At 35.0% G+C, this 25,761-nt stretch overlaps 1 protein-coding gene across 1 annotated transcript in view; it reads left to right on the forward strand.

Annotated features, from left to right (window-relative positions):
- Positions 1-25,761, forward strand: part of PTPN4 (protein tyrosine phosphatase non-receptor type 4) — a 225,434-nt gene that overhangs the window by 78,920 nt on the left and 120,753 nt on the right. The window contains 3 exon segments of the mRNA XM_043998589.1: positions 4,679-4,786; positions 24,656-24,698; positions 24,797-24,875. Coding sequence (XP_043854524.1) covers positions 4,679-4,786; positions 24,656-24,698; positions 24,797-24,875 — 230 coding nt within the window.

Here is a 25,761-nt window from a genome sequence, read left to right on the forward strand (position 1 = left end):
TAATTAAAAGTTATTTAGCACGAGAGGCAGAAGGTTCAACATGTTTTTACATTAGACTCAATTGCATACATTTCAAAGGTCCATGAATTTGTTAATACTTTGATAAGATTATTTAGTATAACTAGTTTCTTATATAATCCTCTGCATTTTATGCATTTAAAAATATTATTCTGACAGATGGTATTTAGGTTTCACTGGATTGCTAATGGTATCCCTGACCCCCCCCCAAAAATGTTAAGAAGCACCCCTGCACTAGACTTTATGGCCACATAATGCTCTTCATAGTAGTCTTCAATGTCATGAGTGGCCCCCCACATGTTTTACCTACCCCCTGTCTTCACTCCCCTACCTCCAACCCTGGCTATTTTGTCTTTCCCCATTACAATATAAGTTCCTTTGAGGGTAGGTACTATTCTTCCTTTTGCCTGTATTTGTATTGCCAGCACTTTGCACATTGTCTGGCTCATAGTAAGTGCTGAATAGGGCAGCTACATAGGGCAGTGGATAAAGTAACTGGCCTTGGAGTCAGGAGGACCTGAGTTCAACTCTCACCTCAGACACTTACTAGCTTGACCCTGGGCAAGTCACTTAACCTCAATTGCTTTAAAATATCCAGGGCCATCTCCAGTTGTCCTGATATATGTCTTGCCACCGGACCCAGATGGCTCTGGGGAAGAGAGTAAGGTTGTTGACCTTGCACAGCTGTTCCTCACTTAAACCCACTTCAGTCATTACTTCACTCATGTCATACTCTTCTCTGGGAACAAAGTACAAATAACAACCAAGTGCTTACTAAATATTTGTTACCTGCTTTCCCGCCTTCTCTGGATTCCTTTTAACTTTCAGTAAAACCCTTCCTTTTGCAAGAATCCTTTCCCAGTCCTCCTTAATTTTAGATCATCTCCAATTTATCCCATCTGTATCTTATTTATACATAGTTGTTTACATATTGTCTCCCTCATTAGACTGTGAGCTCCTTAAGTACAGGAACTGTCCTACCTTTCTTTATGTCCCCTCTACTTGACACAGTCTCTGACATATAGTTGTTGGCACTTAATACATGCTTGTTGATTTGATATAAATTATAGATTACCTAGTAATCTATGTCCCTGGGGAGAGAGAGTGTGTGTGTGGCTTGTTCATGGATGCCATTAGAAGGAACCTTAGCGATCACCCTCATTTTATAGATTAGGAAACTAAAGCTAAAGAAGAATGTGATCGCTACAGTGAAATGTTGTATGTTACTGTCCCATGTGGTCATTATATCAACGAATTTTGCTGAATTATTCTTCTGGGAATTCTCCCAGAAGAATAACTATGATATAATTATAAAAGGCATAAATAAAGTGATTTCTTAAGGCCTCAATAAAATTGTATATTAAGAAGAATATTTGCAAACTTTTTTCAACCCTTATCAAAACCTGCCATAAAATTACCTATGGCTTTAGAATGGTGAATCTTAGGTTAAGGTACTAAATTCATAAATAAAAATGTTTCACAAAATGAGGCCATTTTTTTAAACAACACAAGCAAAATGGGAAAAGGAGGAACGAGAGTGACATTGGTTACAACTCATTTTATACATTTTTCATTAATTTTTGTAGCATTCCAAGTTTAACTAGGTGTCACACTGGTATAGATTATTTCCGGGCCTTTAGTCAAGAAGACCTGACCACAGACACTTAACTAGCTTGCTATGTGACCCTGAGCATGTAACTTAAATCTCTTTATGACTCGGTTTCCTCACTTGTACTTCATAATGTTCTTGTGAAGTGCTTACTTAGCATAGTGCTTGCCATCTAGTAGACTCTGTACAAAAGTTTATTCCTTCCTCCTTCCCCCACCTTATTTTAAATTACACGATTGTTCTGTAGTGCCATATATAGTTTCCTTATTTGAAATTTTCATTGGTAGATTTGTACGTGTAACATTTATACATGTAAAGATGTTTCCAGGGCAGCTATAATATAGTTGAAGCAAGCTCCGAGGATTTTTTGTGTTTTGAAAACAAAATCTTGACCAAGTGAACATCAACTGGCAACCTGTGTGTCTACTCTGCTATCTGTACAAAATCTTTGTGAGAGTCATTTCTCCATCAGCTGAAGGTATCCTCAAGAAGAACATTATCAGGGAACAAGCTGACTTTTGCAAGTGATAGTCAATGACAGATCACATCTTTACAGTCTTATCTGACTGAAAGAGTAGAGAGTATAAGATTTCAATGTGCTTCTTTTTTTATTACAAAAAAGCATTTGCTGATGCCACCTTATTGGCTCTTTTACAATAAGGTCTCTCATATCTATACATCAAATCATCATTCAGGATTCCTTGAAAAACTGAATAACAGGGGCAGCTAGGTGGCGCAGTGGATAGAGCACCAGCCCTGGAGTCAGGAGGACCTGAGTTCAAATCCAGCTCAGACATTTGACACTTACTAGCTGTGTGACTCTGGGCAAGTCACTTAACCCCAATTGCCTCACCAAAAAAAAAAAGAAAGAAAAAGAAAAATCAAATAACAGAAAATAACCTTGTTCAGTGACTGCCTGACATTAAAAATTGGGCAAGGCATAAAACAAGGAGATGCATACTAGCCAAGATAGCATTATGATGGAGGAAATGCAACTCTGAATCTAGGTTGAGGAGGGGATTCTTTGTGGATGGTGAGGTCCCCCAGATGCTCTTGCTTGTAAATTATATTATTTTGATTACATTGACCCATAAAGTATGGCAGAATCTCCAGAACAGACCTGTAATCACTCAAAGGAGTTTGGTTTGTCCATCCTCACTGTAAAGGAGAAATGTGTGAGGAATGTCTATTGTCTAGGTTTCAATGTACATTTTGAAGGAGATTCTATAGAACCTGTGCAGTTCTATGTATATCTCAGATGGTACAGATGGACAGTGAGCTGGGCCCAGAAGAGCATTCTGGATTGCTTTTGTGGATTGTAGAGCCCCAAGTTCCACAGAAGAGTGAAGGCCTGTTTTGTTAATAATAAATAAAGTTTCCCAGAGTTTCTGTATGTTGATGAGATATTGAATGCCATTTACCTTCAAAGAACTGAAAGTAAATGTCACATATAAGACTACAGAAAGACAAATAGTGGGAATAAATAGAGTGTAATTTAAACCACAGGAACCTCAAAGAAGTATAGGATATTATCAAGGAATTTTATGAGAAAAAGAAAAATGAATTGGTTATATGTTGATAGGGACAAGTGGGTAACTAGAATGTTTCACTGGTACTCTCTTGCTGTTGGAAGATGTTGAATATGACAACAAAAACAATCATTTTTTAAGCTCCTGTCACATGCCAGTCATTGTGCTAAGTAATGGGGATACAAAAAAGACAAAAACACAATCCCTCCTCAAGAAGTTCCTTTTCTAAAGAAATAGGCAATATACATACACGTATAAATTCGTACACATGCATATATTTAAACTGCATATATATGTATACACACATTTATATGCAGTATAAATGCAATGTAATCTCAGGAAAGGTGCTAGCAGGAGAGCTTTGCGAGGGAAGGGGGAATGAGCTCTTGCAAAACGTAGAATTTTAACTGAGTTTTGAAAGAAAGCATGGAAGTCAGGAGACAGAGGTAGAGGTGAAGTAGGAGTGTATTCCAGATCTGGGGGACAATCAATCAAAAAGCACAGCTGGGAGATGGACTATTAAGTGTTATGAACAGCAAGTAGACTGGTGTAGCTGGATTGTAAAGTATATGGAAAGGAGTAAACCGGAAAGGTAGGAAGGGGACTGGTTATATAGAGCACTTAAAGTCTCTTATTTTTATATTGCAATAATATTTCATTGTATACATATACTTCACTTTGTCTAGAGCAATTTCCTAACCTACTCTATTTCCACTTTTTTACTACTATAGAAAGTGCTGATATTTATATTTTAGTTTGTGTGGGGCATTTCTTTGTGTCTTTGACCTCCTTAGGGAACGTAACAGTAGTGACTTATCTGGGTCATAGAGTATAAACAGTATAAAAACTTTTCTCATACTTATAATTGTTTATCAGAATTTACAGCTCTACCAGCAACATATTAGGGTATCTGTCTTATCACAGCTCCTCCCAACACTATTTTCATCAGTTATTATCTGTGCCAATTTGATCAATAGGAATTGAAGTTTGAGTTATTATAATTTGCATATTTCATTATCGGTAACTTAGAACATTTTTTCATATGCTAGGTAATAGTTTTCACTTTCAAAAATGTGCATGACCTTTTAACATACATACATATATATATATATATATGAATGGTTTGTCATTTTGTATATTTTTTATCAATTTCCTTCATTTCTTTAATGTCACATTCTTCATCAGAAATTTTTGATGCAGATTTTTCTCCCTTCTTTGCCTTTTCTTCCTGATTCTAGTTGCTTTGATTTTTATTCATCCAAAAACTAATACCTCTTCAAATGTAGTTTATCCAAATTTGATTGCTCAAAATGTGTTCCTATTTTGGGAAGTTTATCAATGCCATATTACTTTGGAGTATCCATTTTTCTTTCCTATTTTTGTCAGTAGAATTAGCATGGAAACAACCCCAATCTTTCATTTTTTAAAAATAACCCTAATCTTAACAGCAAGTATAAAATGTCCAGGTTAGAATTTCAAAGTATGGGAGGGCATAATTTTTTTTCTTTCATTTTTCTTCTAGAAACACGATCAGGGACAAATTCTGTTGGATACAGTCTTCAAACATCTTGATTTAACTGAAAGAGATTATTTTGGTTTACAATTGGCTGATGATTCTACGGACAACCCAGTAAGTCCAATTTGTTATGGTATTCTGAAATGTTTTATTCTATTGGGCTTCCTTTTTTTTCCTTAATAGTATTTTTTTTCCAGTTACATGTAAAGATAATTTTCAACATTCTTTTTTTGGGGGGAGGGGGCAATGGGGGTTAAGTGACTTGCCCAGGGTCACACAGCTAGTAAGTGTCAAGTGTCTGAAGCCAGATTTGAACCCGGGTACTCCTGAATCCAGGGCCTGTGCTTTATCCACTGCGCCACCTAACTGCCCCTTAACATTCATTTTTATAAGATTTTGAGTTCCAAATTTTTCTTCCTCCCTCCCTTCCTTTTCACCTTCCCAAGACAGCAAGCAGTCTTATATAGTTTATATATGTACAATCACATTAAATTTATTTTCACATTAGTAATGTTGTGAAAGAAAAACCAGAACAAAAGGGAAAAACCTCAAGAAAGGAAAAAAAAAATAAAGAAAAAGTAAATATATTATGCTTCAATCTTCATTCAGATTCCAGTTCTTTTTCTGGATATGGAGAGCATTACCCATCATGAGTCCTTTGGAATTGTCTTGGGATCATTGTATAGCTGAGAAAAGCAAAGTATTTCACAACTGATCATTGTACCATGTTGTTGTTCCTGTGTACAACGTTCTCCAGGTTCTGCTCACTTTACCTATCATCAGCACTTAAATCTTTCCAGGTTTTTCTGAAATTTGCCTGCTCATCATTTCTTATATGAGCTTCCTTTTTATTTGTAAAAATTGCATGTTTTAGTAGCCTTAATATTAAGTTTGATCATTTAACATTCACTTTCTTATCCTTTCTGTATACTTCTTCCCATTTATTAGCCTGTTTTGTTTTGTTTTTTGACACTAATGCATAATGAAATATTTTCCTTCAGGTTTTAGTCTTCTAGTCCAATTATTAAATCTCTCTTCCAATCTTCATAATATAGGAAACTAAACTACAACAAAGTTTGACATCTTACTGACACAGAGAAAATGATTTATGAAGCATCTCTTTAAAAAATTTTAAAACAAAATAGTTTTTAATATCACTTTTATGGAAGGGTAGGTATATCCAAGCAAATTTTAGTTGTTTGAGCCTAAATTTAGCAAAATGTAAAAATTTATAATAAATTATTGTGTGACCTTCAGTAAGTTACTTAGCCTCTATTAGCCTTCAGTTTCCTTATTTGTAACATGAGGGACTTAGATTAAATGATTTTTCTAGTTCTTATAAGAATTATTTAGTTGCCAAATCAACTTCCTCTGCTATATTTCTCCATCTCTGTGTGTGCCTGTGAGATGGCATTTGCCATCCCATGTGCCTGGAATTTGTTCACCCTCAAAGTTTTAAGACACAGCTTAAACATCATCTTCTATATGAAGTCTTAATTTTCCCCTCAAGTACTCAAATGTCTGCCTCCAACGTTTACTTAACTATGTTTTGTGTGTATTTACATATTAGCATACATAATATTTGTATACATGTGTATATTTATTAACTTTATATTTATGTCACTTATTTTTGTAAGTATTTCTCTACTCCATTAGAATACAAGCCACTTTTGAGTAAGATTGTTTCCATTTTTTTGGTATTTGTGATCCCAGTGCTTATAACAATTCCTAGCAAATGGTAAGCCCTAAGTAAATAGTTATTTATTGATTAATATAATGAATATACCATGTTTGTTATTTTTGGGTAACCATATTCCCCCACAAAATATTCTCTGGTGCCTCATTATTGTTCTGTGTGTACAACTTCTTGACCCTGTATAAAAACATCTTATGTTATATTTATTAAAGTTTCATAACAAAATTATTTGTTAATATGTTCTGTATGGGGATAAGGGTCTATCTTTAAAGCCTATCGTATGCCTCCTAAGCTATAGTTTATGTTTACTTTTATTTTAAGTTAATTTATTAGTTTTTTATAATTAGTAATATACCTTATGTTAAAACGTATCTTAATAGGTACTTTTCTAGATAAGATGTAACAACATACCAAAATGTCTGGGATGCAACTGAAACAGACCTCAGGGGGAAAATATATCCTTAAAACATAAATTAACAAAATAGGAAAAGAGAAGATTAATGAACTGAATATCCATTTAAAAAAACTGAAATCCCAACAAATGAACAAATCTAAAATAATTACCAAAAAAGGAGGTATTAATTAGAGGAAATAAATAAATTGGAAACAACTATGATGTCTAACTCTTTGTGATCTCATTTCGGGTTTTTTTTAGCAAAGATACTGGAGTGGTTTGCTATTTCCTTTTCTGGGTCATTTTGCAAATGAGGAAACTGAGGCAGATAGGGTTAAGTGACTTGCCATGGGTCACCTAGCTAGTAAGTGTCTGAGACCAGGTTTGAATTCAGAAAGATGAGTCTTCCTGACTTCAGATCTGGTATTCTACCCATTGTGCCACCTAGTTGCCCAGAAACAACTGTAGAAAAGATAAATAAAACTACAAGCTTTCTCTTTGCAAAGATGAATAAAAATGATGATTTTGTTAATAAATGTAGATAATTTAGTTAGTTAATCGAATTAGATGCAGAAAAATGACAAAGTACTCTAATGCTAAAAACCCTATATAGTATTGGCGTAGAAGGACCTTTTAAAAAATATCATAAAAAGTATTTGTATACAACTAAAGGCAAGAGTCATATGCAGTTAGGACACACAAGGACCTTTTCCAATACATATGAGATAGCCACTCTCCTCACTATTACCTGAAATCATTCTGGAAGTGCTAGTGCCAACAATAACATGAAAAAGAAATTAAAGAGAAGTAAAAAGAAGAGCAAACTGTCCCTGCTTGCTGATGACATGACTATTACTAGGAAAGTCCTAGGGAATCAGCAAAGGTACTAATCGAGGTAATTAATATCTTCAGCAAAGTTGCAGATTACAAAAGAAATTCTCAACAGTCAGTAACCATTCAGTATAATAATAACAAAATACAAGAATCAATAATGTCAAGGCAAGTCCGATTGAAACAACTACAAAATGCATAAAATCTGTGGATCAGCCTACCCATGTACATAAAATATTTGGGTTTTTTGTTTGTGTGTTTATTTTAATTTTAATTTTTAAAAAATTCTTTTTAGGGCAATGGGGGTTAAGTGACTTGCCCAGGGTCACATAGCTAGTTTTAGTGTCAAGTGTCTGAGGTAGGATTTGAACCCAGGTACTCCTGACTCCAGGGCCGGTGTTTTATCCACTATGCCACCTAGCTGCCCCCTACATAAAATATTTGTATAGATACAATTACAAAGTGCTCCTTATTTTAAAAATAAATAATAATTTAAATATCTGGAAGAATATTCAGTTCTTATGTCAATACAATAAAAATGGCAATACCAAAATTAATTCATACTTTTAATGGTATACCAATCAAATTGCTAGAGGGCAGGAGGGTTTACTCTGCTGAGATTGATAAAATTTATCTTCCTTACCATTATAGTTATATCTATGATATTGAGCTCCTTTTTCCCCCATAAAAGTGTTTTATTATTTTCCAGTTACATGTAGAGATAATTTCCAACATTTGTTTTTATAAGATTTCTAGTTTCAAATTTTTCTCCCTCCCTCCCCAAGACAGCAAGTAATCTGATATAGGTTACATATGTACAATCACATTAAACATATTTCTGCATCAGTCATGCTATAAGAGAAGAATCAGAGCAATGAGGAAAAACCTCAAAATAGAAAAACAACAGCACCAAAAACAAAAGAAATAGTATGGTTCAATCAGCATCCATATTCCACAGTTCTTTTTTTTTTTTCCTGGGTTTGAAGAGCCTTTTCCATCATGAGTCCCCTGGAACTTTCTTGTACCATTGTATTGGTGAGAATACAGTCTATTACAATTGATCAACACATAATGTTGATGATATGGTGTATAATGTTCTTCTGGTTCTGCTCATTTCACTCATCATCAGTTCATGCAAGTTCTTCCAGGTTTCTATGAACTCCTCCTGCTCATCGTTTGTTACAGCACAATAGAATTCCATTACATTCATATACCACAACTTGTTCAACCATTCCCCAACTGATGGGCAACCCCACAATTTCCAATTTCTTGCCACCACAAAAAGAGCAGCTATAAATATTTTTGAACATGTGAGTCCTTTTCACCTTTCTATGATCTCCATGGGAAAAAGACCCAAAAGTGGTATTGCTTGGTCAAAGGGTATGCACAGCTTTATAGCCCTTTGGGCATAATTCCAAATTGCTCTCCAGAATGGTTGGATCAGTTCACAGCTCCACCAACAATGCATTAGTGTTCCAATTTTTCAACAGGTTCTCCAGCATTTATTCTTTTCCTTTTTTGTCATATTAGCCAATCTGATAGGTGTGAGGTGGTACCTCAGAGTTGTTTTAAATTTGCATTTCTCTAATCAGTAGTTATTTAGAGCATTTTTTCATATGGCAAGAGATAGCTTTGGTTTCTTCATCAGAAAACTTCCTGTTCATATCCTTTGACCATTTCTCAATTGGGGAATGACTTGGATTCTTATAAATTTGATTTAGTTCCCTATATATTTTAGAAATGAAGCCTTTATCAGAAGTACTGGCCATAAAAATTGTTTCCCAGCTTTCTGTCTCCCTTCTAATTTTGGATGCATTGCTTCTGTTTGTACAGAAACTTTTTAATTTAATGTAATCAAAATCATCCATTTGGCATTTCATAATATTCTCCATCTCTTCTTTGGTCATAAGCTGTTCTCCTTTCCAAAGACCTGAAAGGTAGACTATTCCTTCCTCTCCTAATTTACCTATGGTATTACCTTTTACGTCTAAATCATGTACCCATTTTGACCTTATTTTAGTATAAGGTTTAAGATGTTGGTCTATGCCTAATTTCTGCCATACTATTAGTTCCCTTGATATTCTTGACCTTTTGTTTTTCCAGACGAATTTTGTTGTTATTTTTTCTAACTCTATACAATAATTTTTTTGGTAATCTGATTGGTATGGCACTGAATAAGTAAATTTTTTTAGGTAGAATTGTCATTTTTATTGTATTAGCTCGGCCTATCCCTGAGCAATTGATATTTTTCCAGTTATTTAGATCTGATTTGGTATGTGTGAAAAATTTTTTTAATTGTGTTCATAGAGTTTCTGGGTTTGTCTTGGCAAGTAGACTCCCCAGTATTTTATACTGTCTACTATTACTTTAAATAGAATTTCTCTTTCTATCTCTCACTCCTGGACTTTGTTGGTCATGTATAGAAATGCTGATGATTTATGTGGATTCATTTTATATCCTGCAACTTTGCATCATATCATCTGCAAAGAGTGATAGTTTTGTTTCCTTCTTGCCTATTCTATTTCCTTTAATTCCCTTTTCTTTTCTTATTGCTAAAGCCAACATTTCTAGTACAGTATTAAAATAATAGAGGTGATAATAAACATCCCTGTTTCACCTCTGATCTTACTGGGAAGGCCTATAACTTACGATAATGAGCTCTTTACTCTTATTTGAAATGATTAATCATGGAAGATTTCATTGCCAAAAATTCGGTTCTTTGAATGAAGAATAGACTGAGTTTCTTTCTCACTTGATATTTCCATAAAGTTGAAAATTCCACCATGTAAATTTATATATGGTGAGATATCAAGCATTTTCATTTTTTTTTTTTACTGTATCCATAATTTCATTGGCATAGGAAACTCTCACTAAAGTAACTCCCTCAGTTAACATAGATGAGCACCTACTTTACACACACACACACACACACACACACACTTTCTCTCTCTCTCTCTCTCTCTCTCTCTCTCTCTCTCTCTCTCTCTCTCTCTCTCTCTCTCTCTGAGGTTAAGTGACTTTTTCAGGGTCCCACAGTCAGTGTCAGGAATTCCAAATCTTCCTGAATCTAGCTCTTTACCCATTATATCATACTGTGTCTCATCATATACTAATAAAATCAGGCTTAAAAAAGAAGAGAAATTTTTGTTTGTTTGTTTGTTTTGGTGAGGCAATTGGGGTTAAGTGACTTTCCCAGGGTCACACAGCTAGTACGTGTTAAATGTCGGGTCAGATTTGAACTCAGTTCCTCCTGAATCCAGGGCCAGTGCTCTATCCACTGCGCCACCTTAGCTGTTCCTTGGAAGAGAAGATTTTTAAAAGGAGAGAAATTAAAATTTGATTTGGCCTTTTCCTTTCTCTAGAGACTCTGTGTTAGGGCACTTCCCAAAAGTATGGGGCACTGCTCACATTGGAACAGTTTTTGTACAGGAAAAGCTTAGTTTTATTCTGGAAAGTAAAGGGCTTTGCAGCCAAATAATCCTCTCATCCTGAATCCAACATTTTGATTGAAGGTATCATTATGGAAATCATCAAGAAAATCAGTTATTACTTTGTGCCAGATACTATGCTAAGGACTGGTCATACAAATACAAATAATGAAATAATCCCTACTCTGAAGTAGTTTGAATTCTAATGGAGGAAACCTATAAATATGTACATAATAAATATAAGTAGAATAAATACAAAGGAGTTAGGAATGGAAAGCACTAGCAGTTGAGGGGGCACTGCAATGGTGATCTGGAAATGTCCAAACCATTGGAGAAGCAGAAGATACTTAAAATTATAAAGTACTTACTCTCCTATGTCACTTGTGATGACATTATTATGATGAGTTATTATTGCTGGAAAGGTATCCTGTAGAATCTTAGACTGTCTTAAAGGAGAAGTATTCTGTGATTTGTGGAGGTGAGGAAGAAATATATTCCAGGCACATGAGATAGATACTTGGTTGGATGGACAGTGCAAAGCTCAAAAATGTTAAAAACTAGAAAACAAACCTGAGATTTATATAAAGTCACTGTTAATTTTACCATGCTCTAGCCATAGCTGTCCATGTTATCAGCTACACTGATTACATTATAAAACTCATTAGCCTTCTAATCCTCATGCCTTCTCCTTTCTGTATGAACTTTATGTTCATTTTTACCCATTCATTAGCTGTTCTTACTTTTTCCCTTAATTTCTACCAAGAGAGTGCAGAACCATCATATCTAATGTCCAAACCATTGGAGAAGCAGAAGATACTTAAAATTATAAAGTATTTACTCTCCTATGTCACTTATGATAATGTTATTATGATGAGTTATTATTGATGTACCATACCAAGTGCTTCATTTTATTACACTTGGAGATGTCAGAATAATGTTACTATTGGCCACTTGGAAAGACTTATCTGGTGATAGGAAGAAGTTTGTACATAAAATTAATTGAAATTTTCTTTTCCATCAAACCAGTTTTATGGTGCAGGGTTTTTTGTTTTTTTTTTAATTTTTGTTTGTTTGGGGATTTTTTTTGCGGGGGCCATGGGGGTTAAGTGACTTGCCCAGGGTCACACAGCTAGTAAGTGTTGTAAAGTGTCTGAATCCGAATTTGAACTCAGGTCCTCCTGAATCCAGGGCCGGTGCTTTATCCATTGTGCCACCTAGCTGCCCCATATGGTGCAGTTTTTAAAAAAAACAACATTATTTCAGTCCTCCAGACTAGCAAATGTAAAACCTCATTTTTCAGAAGGAGAAAATGAATGCTAGAGAATTAAGAGACTGCTTAAGGATGTACACAAGCAAACTTAGAATTAAAAACCAGGTTTATTGTCTCTTAACCCAGTGTTCTTTTCAGTTCATTACAGTAAGACTAAAATACTTCAAAGAATCTGAATTTTGATGTAGCCAAACAGTACTTAAGAGAACCAGGTCTATATGTAAGGAAGAATCTTGTGTTTCCATTAATTAGAAGGAAAAGTAAAAATTATTTTAATGGGATTAATAGAGGAAAATATTGCTTCTTAAAGCACTGAAGAACTATCTATAGGGTTTTGCTACTGTTTTCAGTTATGCAGGAACTTGAAAAACAAAAAAAAATGAGGAGGAGAATGAAATACTGTGAAATTGTGGAACCATATCATACTCACAGCTTTAATTTATGTAGTGATTTTTGGTTACAATGTACTTTCACATACATTAACTCATATGAGCCTTAAAAACACCAGGTGAGTACAAACAGTGTATTATTTACTCCATTTTATAGATGTTTGCTTAACAGCACATGAAGGGCCAAAAAGAAATCAAATCCTGGTCATCAGACTCCATCCAAGTCCTATGCTCATTTCAAAACACCAGACTTACCATCAGTGTTTAGAAAGTAGAATTTGTTGAAGAATGAATGTAGAATTAAAAAAATATAAACAGCCATTAATTATCCAGGGCGACAACATTTTATGTAGGATCTGCCAAATGATTCATTGTTTATTTACTTACCTCTGTTAGATCTTTTTTTTTATGTTAGATAGAAACATTAACCTAATGAGGTTTCAGGCTCATTTCACTATTTTGATTTAAGGTCTGGTAAATAAGCAAAATCATAGAATGGACTAGCTAGCACCATAAATTATGTAGTCATCTGTCTTTAGAAATGTATCTATAAGGGGCCGCTAGGTGGCGCAGTGGATAAAGCACCGGCCCTGGATTCAGGAGTACCTGAATTCAAATCCGGCCTCAGACACTTGACACTTACCAGCTGTGACCCTGGGCAAGTCACTTAACCCCCATTGCCCCACAAAAAACAAAAACAAACAAACAAAAAAGAAATGTACCTATAGGTATAAAGCAGGGGTTCTTAACTTTTTTGGGGGGGGTCATGGACTCTTTGGTGGACTGATTAAGCCAATGGACAAGCTCTCAGAATAATGGTTTTTTAAATTGCTTATTGAAATAACTTTTACATTTTAGTCAAATTTTTTTGGGGGGGGGCGGGGTGCAGGGCAGTTGGGGGTTAAGTGACTTGCCCAGGGTCACACAGCTAGTAAACGTCAAGCATCTGAGGCCGAATTTGAACTCAGGTACTCCTGAATCCAGGGCTGGTGCTTTATCCACTGTGCCACCTAGCTGCCCCTAAACGTTAATGAAAAGATACATTTTTTTCCATTCCCATTCATGGATGGACCTTTTGAAATCTTTATGGACCCGTTTTAAGAAGCCGTGCTCTAAGGATTTGAGACATAGTAAAATATTGTTAAACACAAATTATCATAAGCAATGAAACACAAACCAGGTAAATGTTTATAAATGACCCATCCCAGCTTGGAAATAAACAAGCAAATATGCTGATAGAAAAGTAACATGATCTTAGTACTCTGATAAATAGCATACTGATGTGGAGGTACATCCCCCTACTAATTGCTTGGGAGACAAAAGAGTCAAAATGGTTCTATTTCTTTCACAGAAGCCCTGGATAATGAATGAATCCTAACACTTAGGATTTCAAATGCAGGTTAAATAACCTTGATAAGCCTTCTTTGTTTCTCAAAAAAATAACAGGGTTCTTTACAGGGAGAAGACTGGCATAAATAAACTGGCACAAAGTTCTTAAACACATATACACAAATGTATATATACATACACACACACATCTATCCATCCATCTATCTATAGATCTATATAGAACCCAATTTTTTCCCCTTGAAAAATACAGGACATTCTTTGGCGAGGGGTGTAATTTTTCCCAATTATATACAAATACCAATTTTTAACATTAAAAAAAATTGGGGGTTCTCATTTTTTTCCCTCTCTCCTCCCTGAGATGGTACCAATTTGATATAGGTCATTAATATGGAGTCATGCAAAACATTTCCATATTAGTCATGTGGTACAAGAAGACAGACCAAAAAAAAAAAACTACCACAAAAAAAAATAAAGTGAAAAATATTATGTTTTAAATCTGCATTTTCTTTCTCTGGAGGCAGATAGCATTTTTAATCATGAATCCTTTGGAATTGTCTTAGATCATTGTATTGCTGAGGATAGCTAAGTCATTCACAGTTGATCATCGTACAGTATTGCTGTTACTCCGTACAGTGTTCTCCTGGTTCTTGTCACTTTGCTTTTTTGTATGAGTTCATATAAGCACAGGTTTTTCTGAATTCATCCTACTCTTTATTTCTTATAGCACAACAGTATTCCATTGCAATCATATAACTTGTTCAGCCATTCCCGAATTGATGGGCATCCCTTTGATTTACAATTCTTTGCCACTACTAAAAAAAAAAAAGCTGATAGCAATATTTTTAGCTTTGTTTCTCACAGCATTGTAGAATAGTTTCAAGAATATGTAGTCTTGGGGGGCAGCTAGGTGTGTGACCCTGGGCAAGTCACTTAACCCCAATTCCCTCCCCACCCCACCCCCCAAAAAAGAATATGTAGTCTTGTGGCATGAACTCCAAAGAGCACAACGTAGAAAAGTTCCACTGTGTTGCAAATATCACTATAATTAGATATAAGTAAAAGCAGGATGGAAAAATGTGCATAAATTTATAGTGCAAGAAATTTACTTTTCACCATTTCCCAAAATTATCTTTTGACCTTATTTAAGTTATTTATTGCAAATATCAGTTGAGATTTCAGTATCTGAAATAAAACAAGTGAATAATTTAAAAACATTTCTGGATCAGATTTATTCTATTTATCACCAGTATAATAAAAATTAAACCAATCTAGAAACTAAAGAACTTGAAATAATTAAAAAGGATCAAGATAGTTTTATGAGCTGCTGATCTAGATCATGTGTATCCTGCGTTTTGTATTTTTTATCTTATTCTGGCTTGGCAAAGAGATTAGTTTGTTGCATAAAATGCTTGAAAGACATAATTTCTGAGTAATAAATTATTTTTTTTTACTGCGGCTGGCAAATAATTAATAAAAGGATGGTAACTTGACCTTCTTGCTTAAATCCAAGGTAGATCTTGGCAACTTCTTGATACTTATATCAGTCAACTGATAAATAAAAAATATGTACAGAGTGAGGTTGGGTTTCTTTTTTTTTTTTGTCATGGCAGCCATCTTTAGGGCTGGAGGTGGGGGGAGGGAAGAGAAAAAAAGGGGGGGAAATTACATGATATATATTTAAAAGGAATAGCAAGTTGTGCATAATAGATTTGCAGTTTTATGTTCAGTCATCTTTTTAAAAATTCTGTGTTATGGAAATGCTCGTTTTATTTCATAAATTAAAAAAAACACACATTTTAAACCCCAAAACATAATGATGGATTGGAAATGAGCAGAATTTAACCAAATTATGTTATAGACCAGTATGGTATCAAAATGCTTATTTTATGTAATCCAGTTTTAGATGAAAACTACACAGGAGTCTTGCTTTTAGAGGAAAATAAGCTTCTTAGTGTAATCTCAGCTCCCAGTGAGATCTCAAGCCCACATCTCCCTTCTTTCCCAATACCCCACCACCATTCCCCAGGATATGGTTCTAATTCTTTGTTCTTTTTTTCATAGGATTATATAATGGGATTAACAAGTCTGTGTGGAGGAAAAAAAAACAATTTAGATAGTAGTAGTAGTACAAATAGATAAATGTTATATAATTAAACAGAAATGAAATTTGAGTTTTGAACTTCTAGGTAAAAACATGTTCCTCGTTGCTATAGAGGCAATATAATTACTAATAACTAGTGTTTACATAACATTTAGTGTGTTCCAGGCACGTCACAGTTATTATCTCATTAGATCCTCACAACAACTCTGGGAGGTAGGTAGTATTATCCTCATACCATAGTAGAGGAAACTGAGGCAAAGAGAGATTAAGGAACTTGCCCCATGGTCACACAGATAGTATTTGAGGCTGGATTTGTTCTCAGGTTTTCCAGACCCCAGGCCTAGCACTCTATATATTATACTACCTAGCTGCTTAATTAATAAAATATTGGACTGTGATGTAGTCTTGTAGTCATTTCTGATTAATATCTTCCTAAATTTATCTTTAAATGCCTGTCTCTTCACCTACACATTTTGAAACCATGACCTCTGCTAATGGATATATCTGCAAAATAAAAGTAATTTACTATAGTTTATACCTATACTAAATTCCCTATTGTGTTTTTTTTTAATTTGGTCAATAAATAAACATTTTTTTTCATTAATAAAGTATTTTATTTTTTTTCCCGTTACATGTAAAGATAGTTCTCAACTTTTGTTTATACAAGCTTTCCAATTTCAGATTTTTCTCCCTCCCTTCCCCCTTTCCTAGACAGCAGGTAATCTGATATTCCCTATTGTTTTTGATACTTTAATTCTGTAGTCATGAAGACTTATCTAGTTGTCTTTCCTCTTCTCCATATCTATTTTGTTACCCAGTTTCGTATACTTTAGTGTTTCAGAATGTAGCCTTTCTGTTGCCCCTTGAGTTTCCATTGCTATCATTTAAGCTCCTGCCCTTATCACTTTATACTCAAATTACTATAATTGTTTCCTAACTGTTCCCTGTCCAATCCAATCCAGTCACTCCAGTCCAATCAATTTTGTAAACTTCTAGCAAACTTTTATGTTCCCCAGTACCAATTTGATTCTGTTCACTTGTTCACAGATCTTTTGCTGCTCCTTTTTCACTATAAGATAAAATTCATCTTCCCTAGCCTTTCATTCAAGGTCTTTGACAATATTCTCCCACCTACCTTTCCTGCCTTATCCAGTACACCTAAATATAAAATTTACATAAACCTTGGTTTTTGCCAAAACGACTTATTAGCTCCCAAATGTGTTTTATCCTTTCATTTGGCTGTAATTCAGTCTTTTTTTTTTTCTTTGAAGATTGTGTTTATCCTTTGAGGCTCTATTCCTGTCTAATTTTACTTTCTTTATATGGCTTTCCTAACAACCGCAACATAATATGATCTCTCTTCCTTCTGAACTTACTTTACATACTATTTATTGAGCACCTGCTCATGAACTGACTTAATAATTGACAGCTTTTATGCTTTTGTACTGAACTGTGCTATTTTGCACTGCTTTGTTAATTATTTCTTCTGTTATATATATTTTCATGTGTTTCCTTTTTTCTTTTCTCTTCTTTTCTTTTCTTTTCTTTTTTTTTTTGGTGAGGCAATTGGCGTTAAGTGACTTGCCCAGGGTCTCACAGCCAGTAAGTGTTAAGTGTCTGAGGCCGGATTTGAACTCAGATACTCCTGACTCCAGGGCCAGTGCTCTATCCACTGCTCCATCTAGCTGCCCCTTGTCCAAGACTTTTAAAAAAAATATTTCTTTATACTCTCTACAATGTCTGTTGAAGTCACATAGTAGGCAGTAAGAAAATATTTATTAACTGTTCCACTGATGGACAAGTTGAAAATAAAATTACTAAGACCAAATTACTGAGGAAGCTTTCTTGCTGTTATTATAAAATATCAACAGTTGCCAGAACCATTTATTAAACATTTAGCAGCCAGAAATTCTAGATGTATTCCAGGCACAGATGCCCTCTAGGCCTCTCTGTGTCCTGAGTGTTTCTATTGCTGTTAGAAGTCCTAGTACATATCAGGTAGTAAAAATGGATCTTTACCAACAGGATCAAAATCAGAATCTGAACCTTCACTCAGATCAGCTGCTAGCAACTCTTTTTTTGGGGGGGAGGGTGGGGTAATGGGGGTTAAGTGACTTGCCCAGGGCCACATAGCTTGTGAGTGTCCAGTGTCTGAGGCCAGATTTGAACTCAGGCCCTCCTGAATCCAGGCCCAGTGCTTTATCCACTGCACTGCCTAGCTGCCCCCTCTAGCAATTCTTTTTAAAGGAAAAGATTTAAACTCCCCATTCTGGCAAAGGTATAAAACAGACAGACAGCAGATTTAGAAAATAGACATGGCTCAGTCCTAGCAGGTGCTTTGCAAAGAAAAGCAGGTTAAGCAACTTTCTTTTCCCTGGCTGTGTTTCCAGTGGGTAGTATAGTAATGACAATAATAATAATAGTTATTGTTATTATTATTTGTGGGGCAATGAGGGTTAAGTGACTTGCCCAGGGTCACACAGCTAGTAAGTGTCAAGTGTCTGAGGCTGGATAGTAATCCAGGGCCAGGGCTTTATCCACTGTGCCACCTAGCTGCCCCAGGTAGTATAATTATTTAGTTTAGTCTGAGAAGCTGTCAGTGCCCAGAACTTTAAAGATTCATGTCAGCTATTTGTATTTTCTTGGCTGGTCATTCATAGACTCAGAAGGCAAATGGCAAAGACCCTCCTGCAAGTTCCTCAAAGCCAAAGAAAGTAAAAATGACATACCCACAAGGACACTGTCGGGGCAGAACTAGGAACACCTGGACCTTTTGACTCTGTGACTTCCCTACTATTTCCTCCTTCTCTTCTTTCAGTGAATAAAAGGAGATTAGCTAAGATACATTTTTTGGATATCAGGGTTTTCTTGCTTTCTTAATATGAATAATTTATAGTGAGAGGCAGTATTGTATGCCTGACAGGGCTCTAGCCTCAGAATTAGGAAGACCTTGGTTCAAGGGCTTACCTTTTATACTAACCATCTGATCCTAGTCAGAGTTGTGAGACTCTAAGAACAACTGCCTATATATCTGTATTGGTAAGAAGTTTCCTCACAGGAAGTATCTTATACCTATAAAATCATAGGTTTGAGCCAAAAATAATAATGAATAGATTTCACTTTTATAGAACTTTATAAGGCAAATTTATAAGGCAAATATAGCTATTGTAATGGCTAGTGTGATTGAGTTTTCTTACGGTATGGAGTAGACCAGAAACTTAATTAAAATGTGTCTAGAAAAATAATACAAACATTTAATTATATATGTCTCATTTCTCTATATTCCATCATGGTTGTTTTATTTTTTTAATTAATAATAAACATTTTTACTTATAGTTTTGAGTTCTAATTTTTTCCTTCTCCCCATTCCCCTCCCTGAGGCAGTAAGCAATCAGATATAAGTGATACATGTACAATTATGTAAAACATTACTGTTATTAGTCATTTTGTACAAGAAAACTTGAATAAATATCAGTTCTTTCTTTGGAGGTGATTAGTATGTTTCATTAATGTCCTTTGGGATTGTCTTGAATCATTGTATTGCTGAGAATAGTTTAAGTCATTCACAATTTTTCATCAAACAATATTGTTGTCTATGTGCACAACATTCTCTTGGTTCTGCTTACTTCATCATAAATCAGTTCATACAAGTTTTTTCAGGCCTTTCTGAAATCATCCTGGTTGCCATTTATTATGGCACAATAATATTCCATCACCATCATATACCACAGCTTGTTTAGCCATTCCCCAGTTAATGGGCATTCCTTGGATTTCCCATTCTTAGCCAGCACAAAAAGAACTGCTATAAATATTTTTGTACAAATAGGTCTTTTTTTCTTTTTGGGGATGTCTCTGGGATATAAATCTAGCATTGGTATTACTGGATCAAAAGGTATGCTCAGTTCTATAGCCCTTTGGGTATAGTTCATCGTGCTTGTTTTAGACACACTTATAGGAGATGTATATTTCAAATTGTTGCCATTATTGAAAAAGCATCTTTTATGGTGAACAAGAATAGGGCCATGTCCAATGCAAGGAAAAAGAACATCTCAGGCAAAAGACCCAGGGTTGGGTTTTTGCTTTATGTTTAAGAGTCAATTTTTTACTTGTTTGTTTCCTCATGAGCAAGTTAGATTTACTAATCATATACTTGATTTCCCTCTCAAAACAACAGTTTTTGTTCACAATGTATTCAATGGACTAATCACTGAAATTAATCATTCAGAAAATAATTTTAATGAAGCAAATGGTTAGATGTCAACCCCTTTGACTTTCTGTGTTTATTTTGTTATAGTACTCTTCATTGCTTTGGGAATTTTGAATTAAACAGTTATAATTTCACAAAGAACGTGATTTCAATAGGAAGAATAACTAGTTGACATCTCGAGATAAGATGAGAAGATCAAACCCATGGAAAGGAGCATAAAAATAAGCATATATAAGGGAAGTCAGCTATTCTTTTTGCGCTGATGGTATGGGTTTTGCTTTTCTTTTTTTCTTTCTTTTTTGTTTTGTTTTGTTTTGTTGAGGCAGTTGGGGTTAAGTGACTTGCCCAGGGTCACACAGCTAGTAATTGTTAGGTGTCTGAGGTCACATTTGAACTCAGGTCCTCCTGAATCCAGGGCTGGTGCTCTATCCACTGCGCCACATAGCTGCCTGCTTTTCTTTTACAAAATTAAGGTGATTGTTTTTCCTAGTTAGCATTACTGTTTAACTTGAGTACTATAGGGTTGTTTAAATCATAAGAGACTTTCTAAAATAATGATTATTTAATAGTAGGTATTTTTAATGTTCTTAATATGTTTTTATAGCATTTTCTTTATATATAATTTAAGCTAAGATTTCAACATCTATATTCATGGCATTTTTCTCCTAAAATTCATTATGTTCTTCCCTCTCCTAGTAATCTGGGTATGACAGGGCATATAATTCTGTTATTTCAGATATATATTCCATCATTGAAAAGGCCCTTTTCCACTACTGCAACTCGAAGCAGTGCTATTTCTTTCCTTTCTTTTTTTTTTTTTTTGTTTGGTTGGTTGGGTTTTTTTGGCGGGGCAATGGGGGTTAAGTGACTTGCCCAGGATCACACAGCTAGTAAGTGTCAAGTGTCTGAGGCTGGATTTGAACTCAGGTACTCCCGAATCCAGGGCCAGCGCTTTAACCACTGCGCCATCTAGCTGCCCCGCTATTTATTTTCTATAGAGCTATCATTTTTATCCTAGTTATAAAGGTGATTAAAACTTTAATAATCATTTAAAAATAAATTTAATTCCCCAAATCAATTACATGCAGGGATGGCATTTTGGTTTGTATATAATGTTAGCTTTATTGTGACACTTTGGAAGGAAGGGGGCAAAACAAGAAGATTTCTGATATAGATACACCCCAAATTTAATGTTTTTCATAAGTCATCTTTCTACATAAGAAACCCTCAACGTATGTGGATGGTAAGCCAAAAGAAGTTGCACCATGTATATTTGCCTTTAATATCCTTGAATCTAGTAATGTTCGCTGTTGGAGTATTTTTATTTTCTATTCAGCAAACAGGATTGATTGTCCTATATACTCAGCATTGTATTAAGTATGAAGCTAAGACCATGATCTCCCCAGTTCTGTACCAGGCCATCACCTCCACATTGACCACTACTCCCTTCTCCATCTTGAGTCCTTTGCCTACTTATCTAGCAAAGATCTTGCCCTGTCAAGCATCATTCTTGAATTACTCTCACCATCCCTTGTCTTCTGTCCTGTTCTCTTGCTGCTTAACAGAGCTGGAGAATATGAAACTACTGATTTGGTATACTACAGATTTATGTTACGTGATCTCAACTGGACCCTCACAATGGCTTTTCTAAACCTTTTCATCCCTCCTTCATCTTCCCGTAATTCACTTGTTGCTCACCACTTCAGTTCATATTTGTTGCATATTTCATAGAAAAAAAATTGAGGCTACTCCCCAGGAGCTCCTTTTTTTCTACTCTTCATCTCAAATCACTCAGATACTCTTATTACTGTCTCTTCTTTTTAACCTGTCTCACATGAAGAGAGAGCCCTTCTTACCAAGGAAAATACCTCTATGTGTACATGTGATTTCTGATGCATACTATCTTCTTCAGCAGGTTTCCCTCTCTATCATACCTACTTTATTAGTAATCTTTAATTTCTATCTACTGGCTACTTCTCTGATATCTATACACATGTCCAGATCTCCCTCGTCCTTAGAAAACCCTCATTTGCAATCATTCTCTTCTCCTTGATATTTGATTCTCTAGGTTTTTGAAATACTACTTTCTCTTGATTCTCCTACCTGTTATGACCACTCCTTACTTGGTCTTCATTCATGTCAAGCCTACAAAGGTTCCCCATGCTTCTATCCTGGGCCCATTTATTCCACTCTGCTGTTTCATTTGATAACCTTATTAGCTCCTGTGGATTCAGTTATCATGTTTGTGGAAATAATTCTCAGATCTCTTTGTCTAGCCCTAACCTCTGTCCCAAGAGTTAGTTCTCTTGTTTGACACCTCTACTGCCAATTGGATCTCTAGAACTATAAGACTCATAGATGACCAAAACTGAGCTAATTACCTTACCCCCCAAACTCTCCCCTCTTCCACACTTCTCTGTTACTGTCAAGTGAATGACCATCCTTTCAGTCAACCAGATTTGCAACCTAGGTGTTATCCTCTACTCCTCATTCTCAGCCTACCCAAATGCAATTAGTTGCCAAGTCCTGTTAGTTTTACCATCACAGCATTTCTTTCATGTGCTCCTTTCTCTCCTCTGATATTGCTACCACTATGTTTCAAGTCCTTATCTCATGTTTGGACGATTGTAGTAGCCTGTTTGTTGCTCTGTTGGCCATTCTTCCTATTCCAGATCAATCTCTACTCAGGCATGATCTTCCTAAAGCTCAGTTATGATCATGTCACCTATTCAGTCAATTCCAGTGTCTTCCTTTTGCCTCCAGAATTAATTATACAATTCTGGTTTTGATTTCCAAAGTCCTCTATAACCTGGTCCCTTCCCACCTTTCCAGTTCTTACACCTTACCTTACACTTCCCCACATAATATGTTTCAGTGACACTAACCTCCTTGCTGTTCCTTTCACATGACACTCCATCTCCTAATTCTGGACTTTTTTCACTGCCCCATGCCCAGAACTCTCCCTCCTCATCTACACTTCCTGACTTCTTTCAAGTCTTATCTGAAGTTCCATCTTGTGCATCAAGTCTTTCTCAATTATTCATAATCTTAGTGCTTTCTTTCTAAAATTCTCTCCATTTTATCCCATATTTAGCTTGTTTGTACATAGTTGTTTGCATGTTTTCTCCCCCATTACACTGGGAGTTCTTTGAGAACAAGGACTGTTTTTTGCCTTTCTTTGTATTCCCAGGGCTTTACACAGTGCCCAGAAAATATTAAGCACTTAATATTTCTTGACTTGATTTGACTTAAAAGGGATGAACGTACAGTCCTGAATGAAACTTAGAACGGAAAACAAGGGTTCTCTAAAATAATAAATACTGTTCTTTATATTTGTCTAGTGCTTATGATTTTTTTCAAATTGTTTCCACTTTTGTTAGCTATTTTGGCTACTTAAAATTTTTTTTTTTTACTGAATCGTGCTGCTAATTGGACTATTCTGATTCTAATTGTGAGTACCCAGAAATAGAATTTAAAATTTTTAGTGTTCTAAAGTACTGTAACTTATAGCCTCATTAATCACTTATCATTTCCATGTTATATCCATATATATATGGATATCCATATATCCAATCACTTATCATATCCATGTTATATGAACTAGTCTTATTTAAAATTGTCATGTGTTTAAAAGTAGTAAATTGGTGAAATAACTTTTTATATAAATATATTGATTCAGGAGAGCCTACAAAAACACTCAAAAGTAGATTGCTGGGGGCGGCTAAGTGGCGCAGTGGATAAAGCACCGGCCCTGGATTCAGGAGTTCCTGAGTTCAAATCCGGCCTCAGACACTTGACACTTACTAGCTGTGTGCCCTTGGGCAAGTCACTTAACCCCCACTGCCCTGAAAAAAAAAAAAGTAGATTGCTGCTTTAATCTGAATTAAGAAAATGTAAACCATAGCTACTTAATAAGATTTTTTTAAGGGAATAGAAATTGCTTAAGCTAAAACCACTTCAGATTGCTCACAGTACAATATGATTAATAAAACAGAGCATCTCTACTTTAAATAATAAACACTACCTTTGATATATAGTAAGCTTTGTGATTTATCATCTGGGGAACTCAAAATTCAAAACTCACAAAGATAGATTTGACTAATTGAACCATATATAGTATAATTTTTTTCATTCCTTCACTGAACAGTGCTATTTTAAACTTAGTGATTTCTATTTTAGCAAATTTCATTGTAAATTTTGATAGGGATCAAATTTGCCAGATTTAATACATTACTTTCATAGTCTTTAGAGGTTTGGATGGATTTCAAAGAGAGACAGAGAAAGAGTCTTAAAGTCATTTATTCATTTATTTTTCAGAGGTGGCTGGATCCAAACAAACCAATAAGGAAGCAGTTAAAAAGTGAGCACACATACCTATTTTATGTATTCCAAGTATAATTTGTAAAGATAAAGAATTAAGGTAACCTAATTAATTAGACATACTTCTATTAATTCTAGGAGGATCTCCTTACAGTTTGAACTTGAGAGTCAAATTTTTTGTAAGTGATCCCAACAAGCTACAAGAAGAATATACAAGGTGGGTTAAAGGAGCTTATTTTCTTAGTTATGTTATATGAAAACTGCCATCAGACAATGAAAATCTGGGAAGCATAAGTGAAAAAGACTGTCATTCTCTGTAACTATATTGAAATAATTTGACAATTTTACATCTCTCCTCGCATTTTATTATAGCACAGTGTTTTCTCATAGCATTTATAATGATTAAGCATATTCAGTATCCATTTTAGCTTTACTGTGAAAAATATGAAATGTTAAGTATTCTATTCTATGGAAATTTTTGGTTCTTTATATTGTACTTTCTTAAACTCTAGCTGTAAGAAATAGCATTTGGAAAAGATGCTTCAATTGGTTTTACTTCAAAGGGCTTTACTATTTTTAGGCCCCATAGTATCATTTGTTTGTAGTCAGACTTATTTGATAACATTTATAAACGCTTTTATGCAGATGTATTTAGCCTCTTTATTCTGACAGGACACAGGCTTAAGGTAGGTCTTTGCTAGTTAAGTTCACAAGTTATCCAGTTTTGAATTTATGTATTTCACATGACATGAATTGTTCATTTTGATTCTACTAGAAGACTATTCCATAGAATGTTTAGAGTGAGAACTATTGATCTGAGAAAAAGCATGCTATTATTACATGGTGATTGAATGAGTAGTGTATAGTAAGCCCAGCACAAACTACTGTGATCTTTCATATTGACCTACCCAGTCTCTAACTCAATATTTATTCCTGTCATTAAAGTCTTCCCTTTCACATACCTCCGAATATGGGTCAATTCTTAAATATGGAATGAATCTCTACCCAGTACTTGTATGCTTTGTTTAATAATTATGTATAAATCTCATTACATACTCTCTATCCTGAAGCCTCATTCATCATGATGTAGAGATGACTTGATT

Source organism: Dromiciops gliroides, chromosome 3 (genome assembly GCF_019393635.1).
Source record: "Dromiciops gliroides isolate mDroGli1 chromosome 3, mDroGli1.pri, whole genome shotgun sequence".
Lineage (NCBI taxonomy): Eukaryota > Metazoa > Chordata > Mammalia > Microbiotheria > Microbiotheriidae > Dromiciops > Dromiciops gliroides.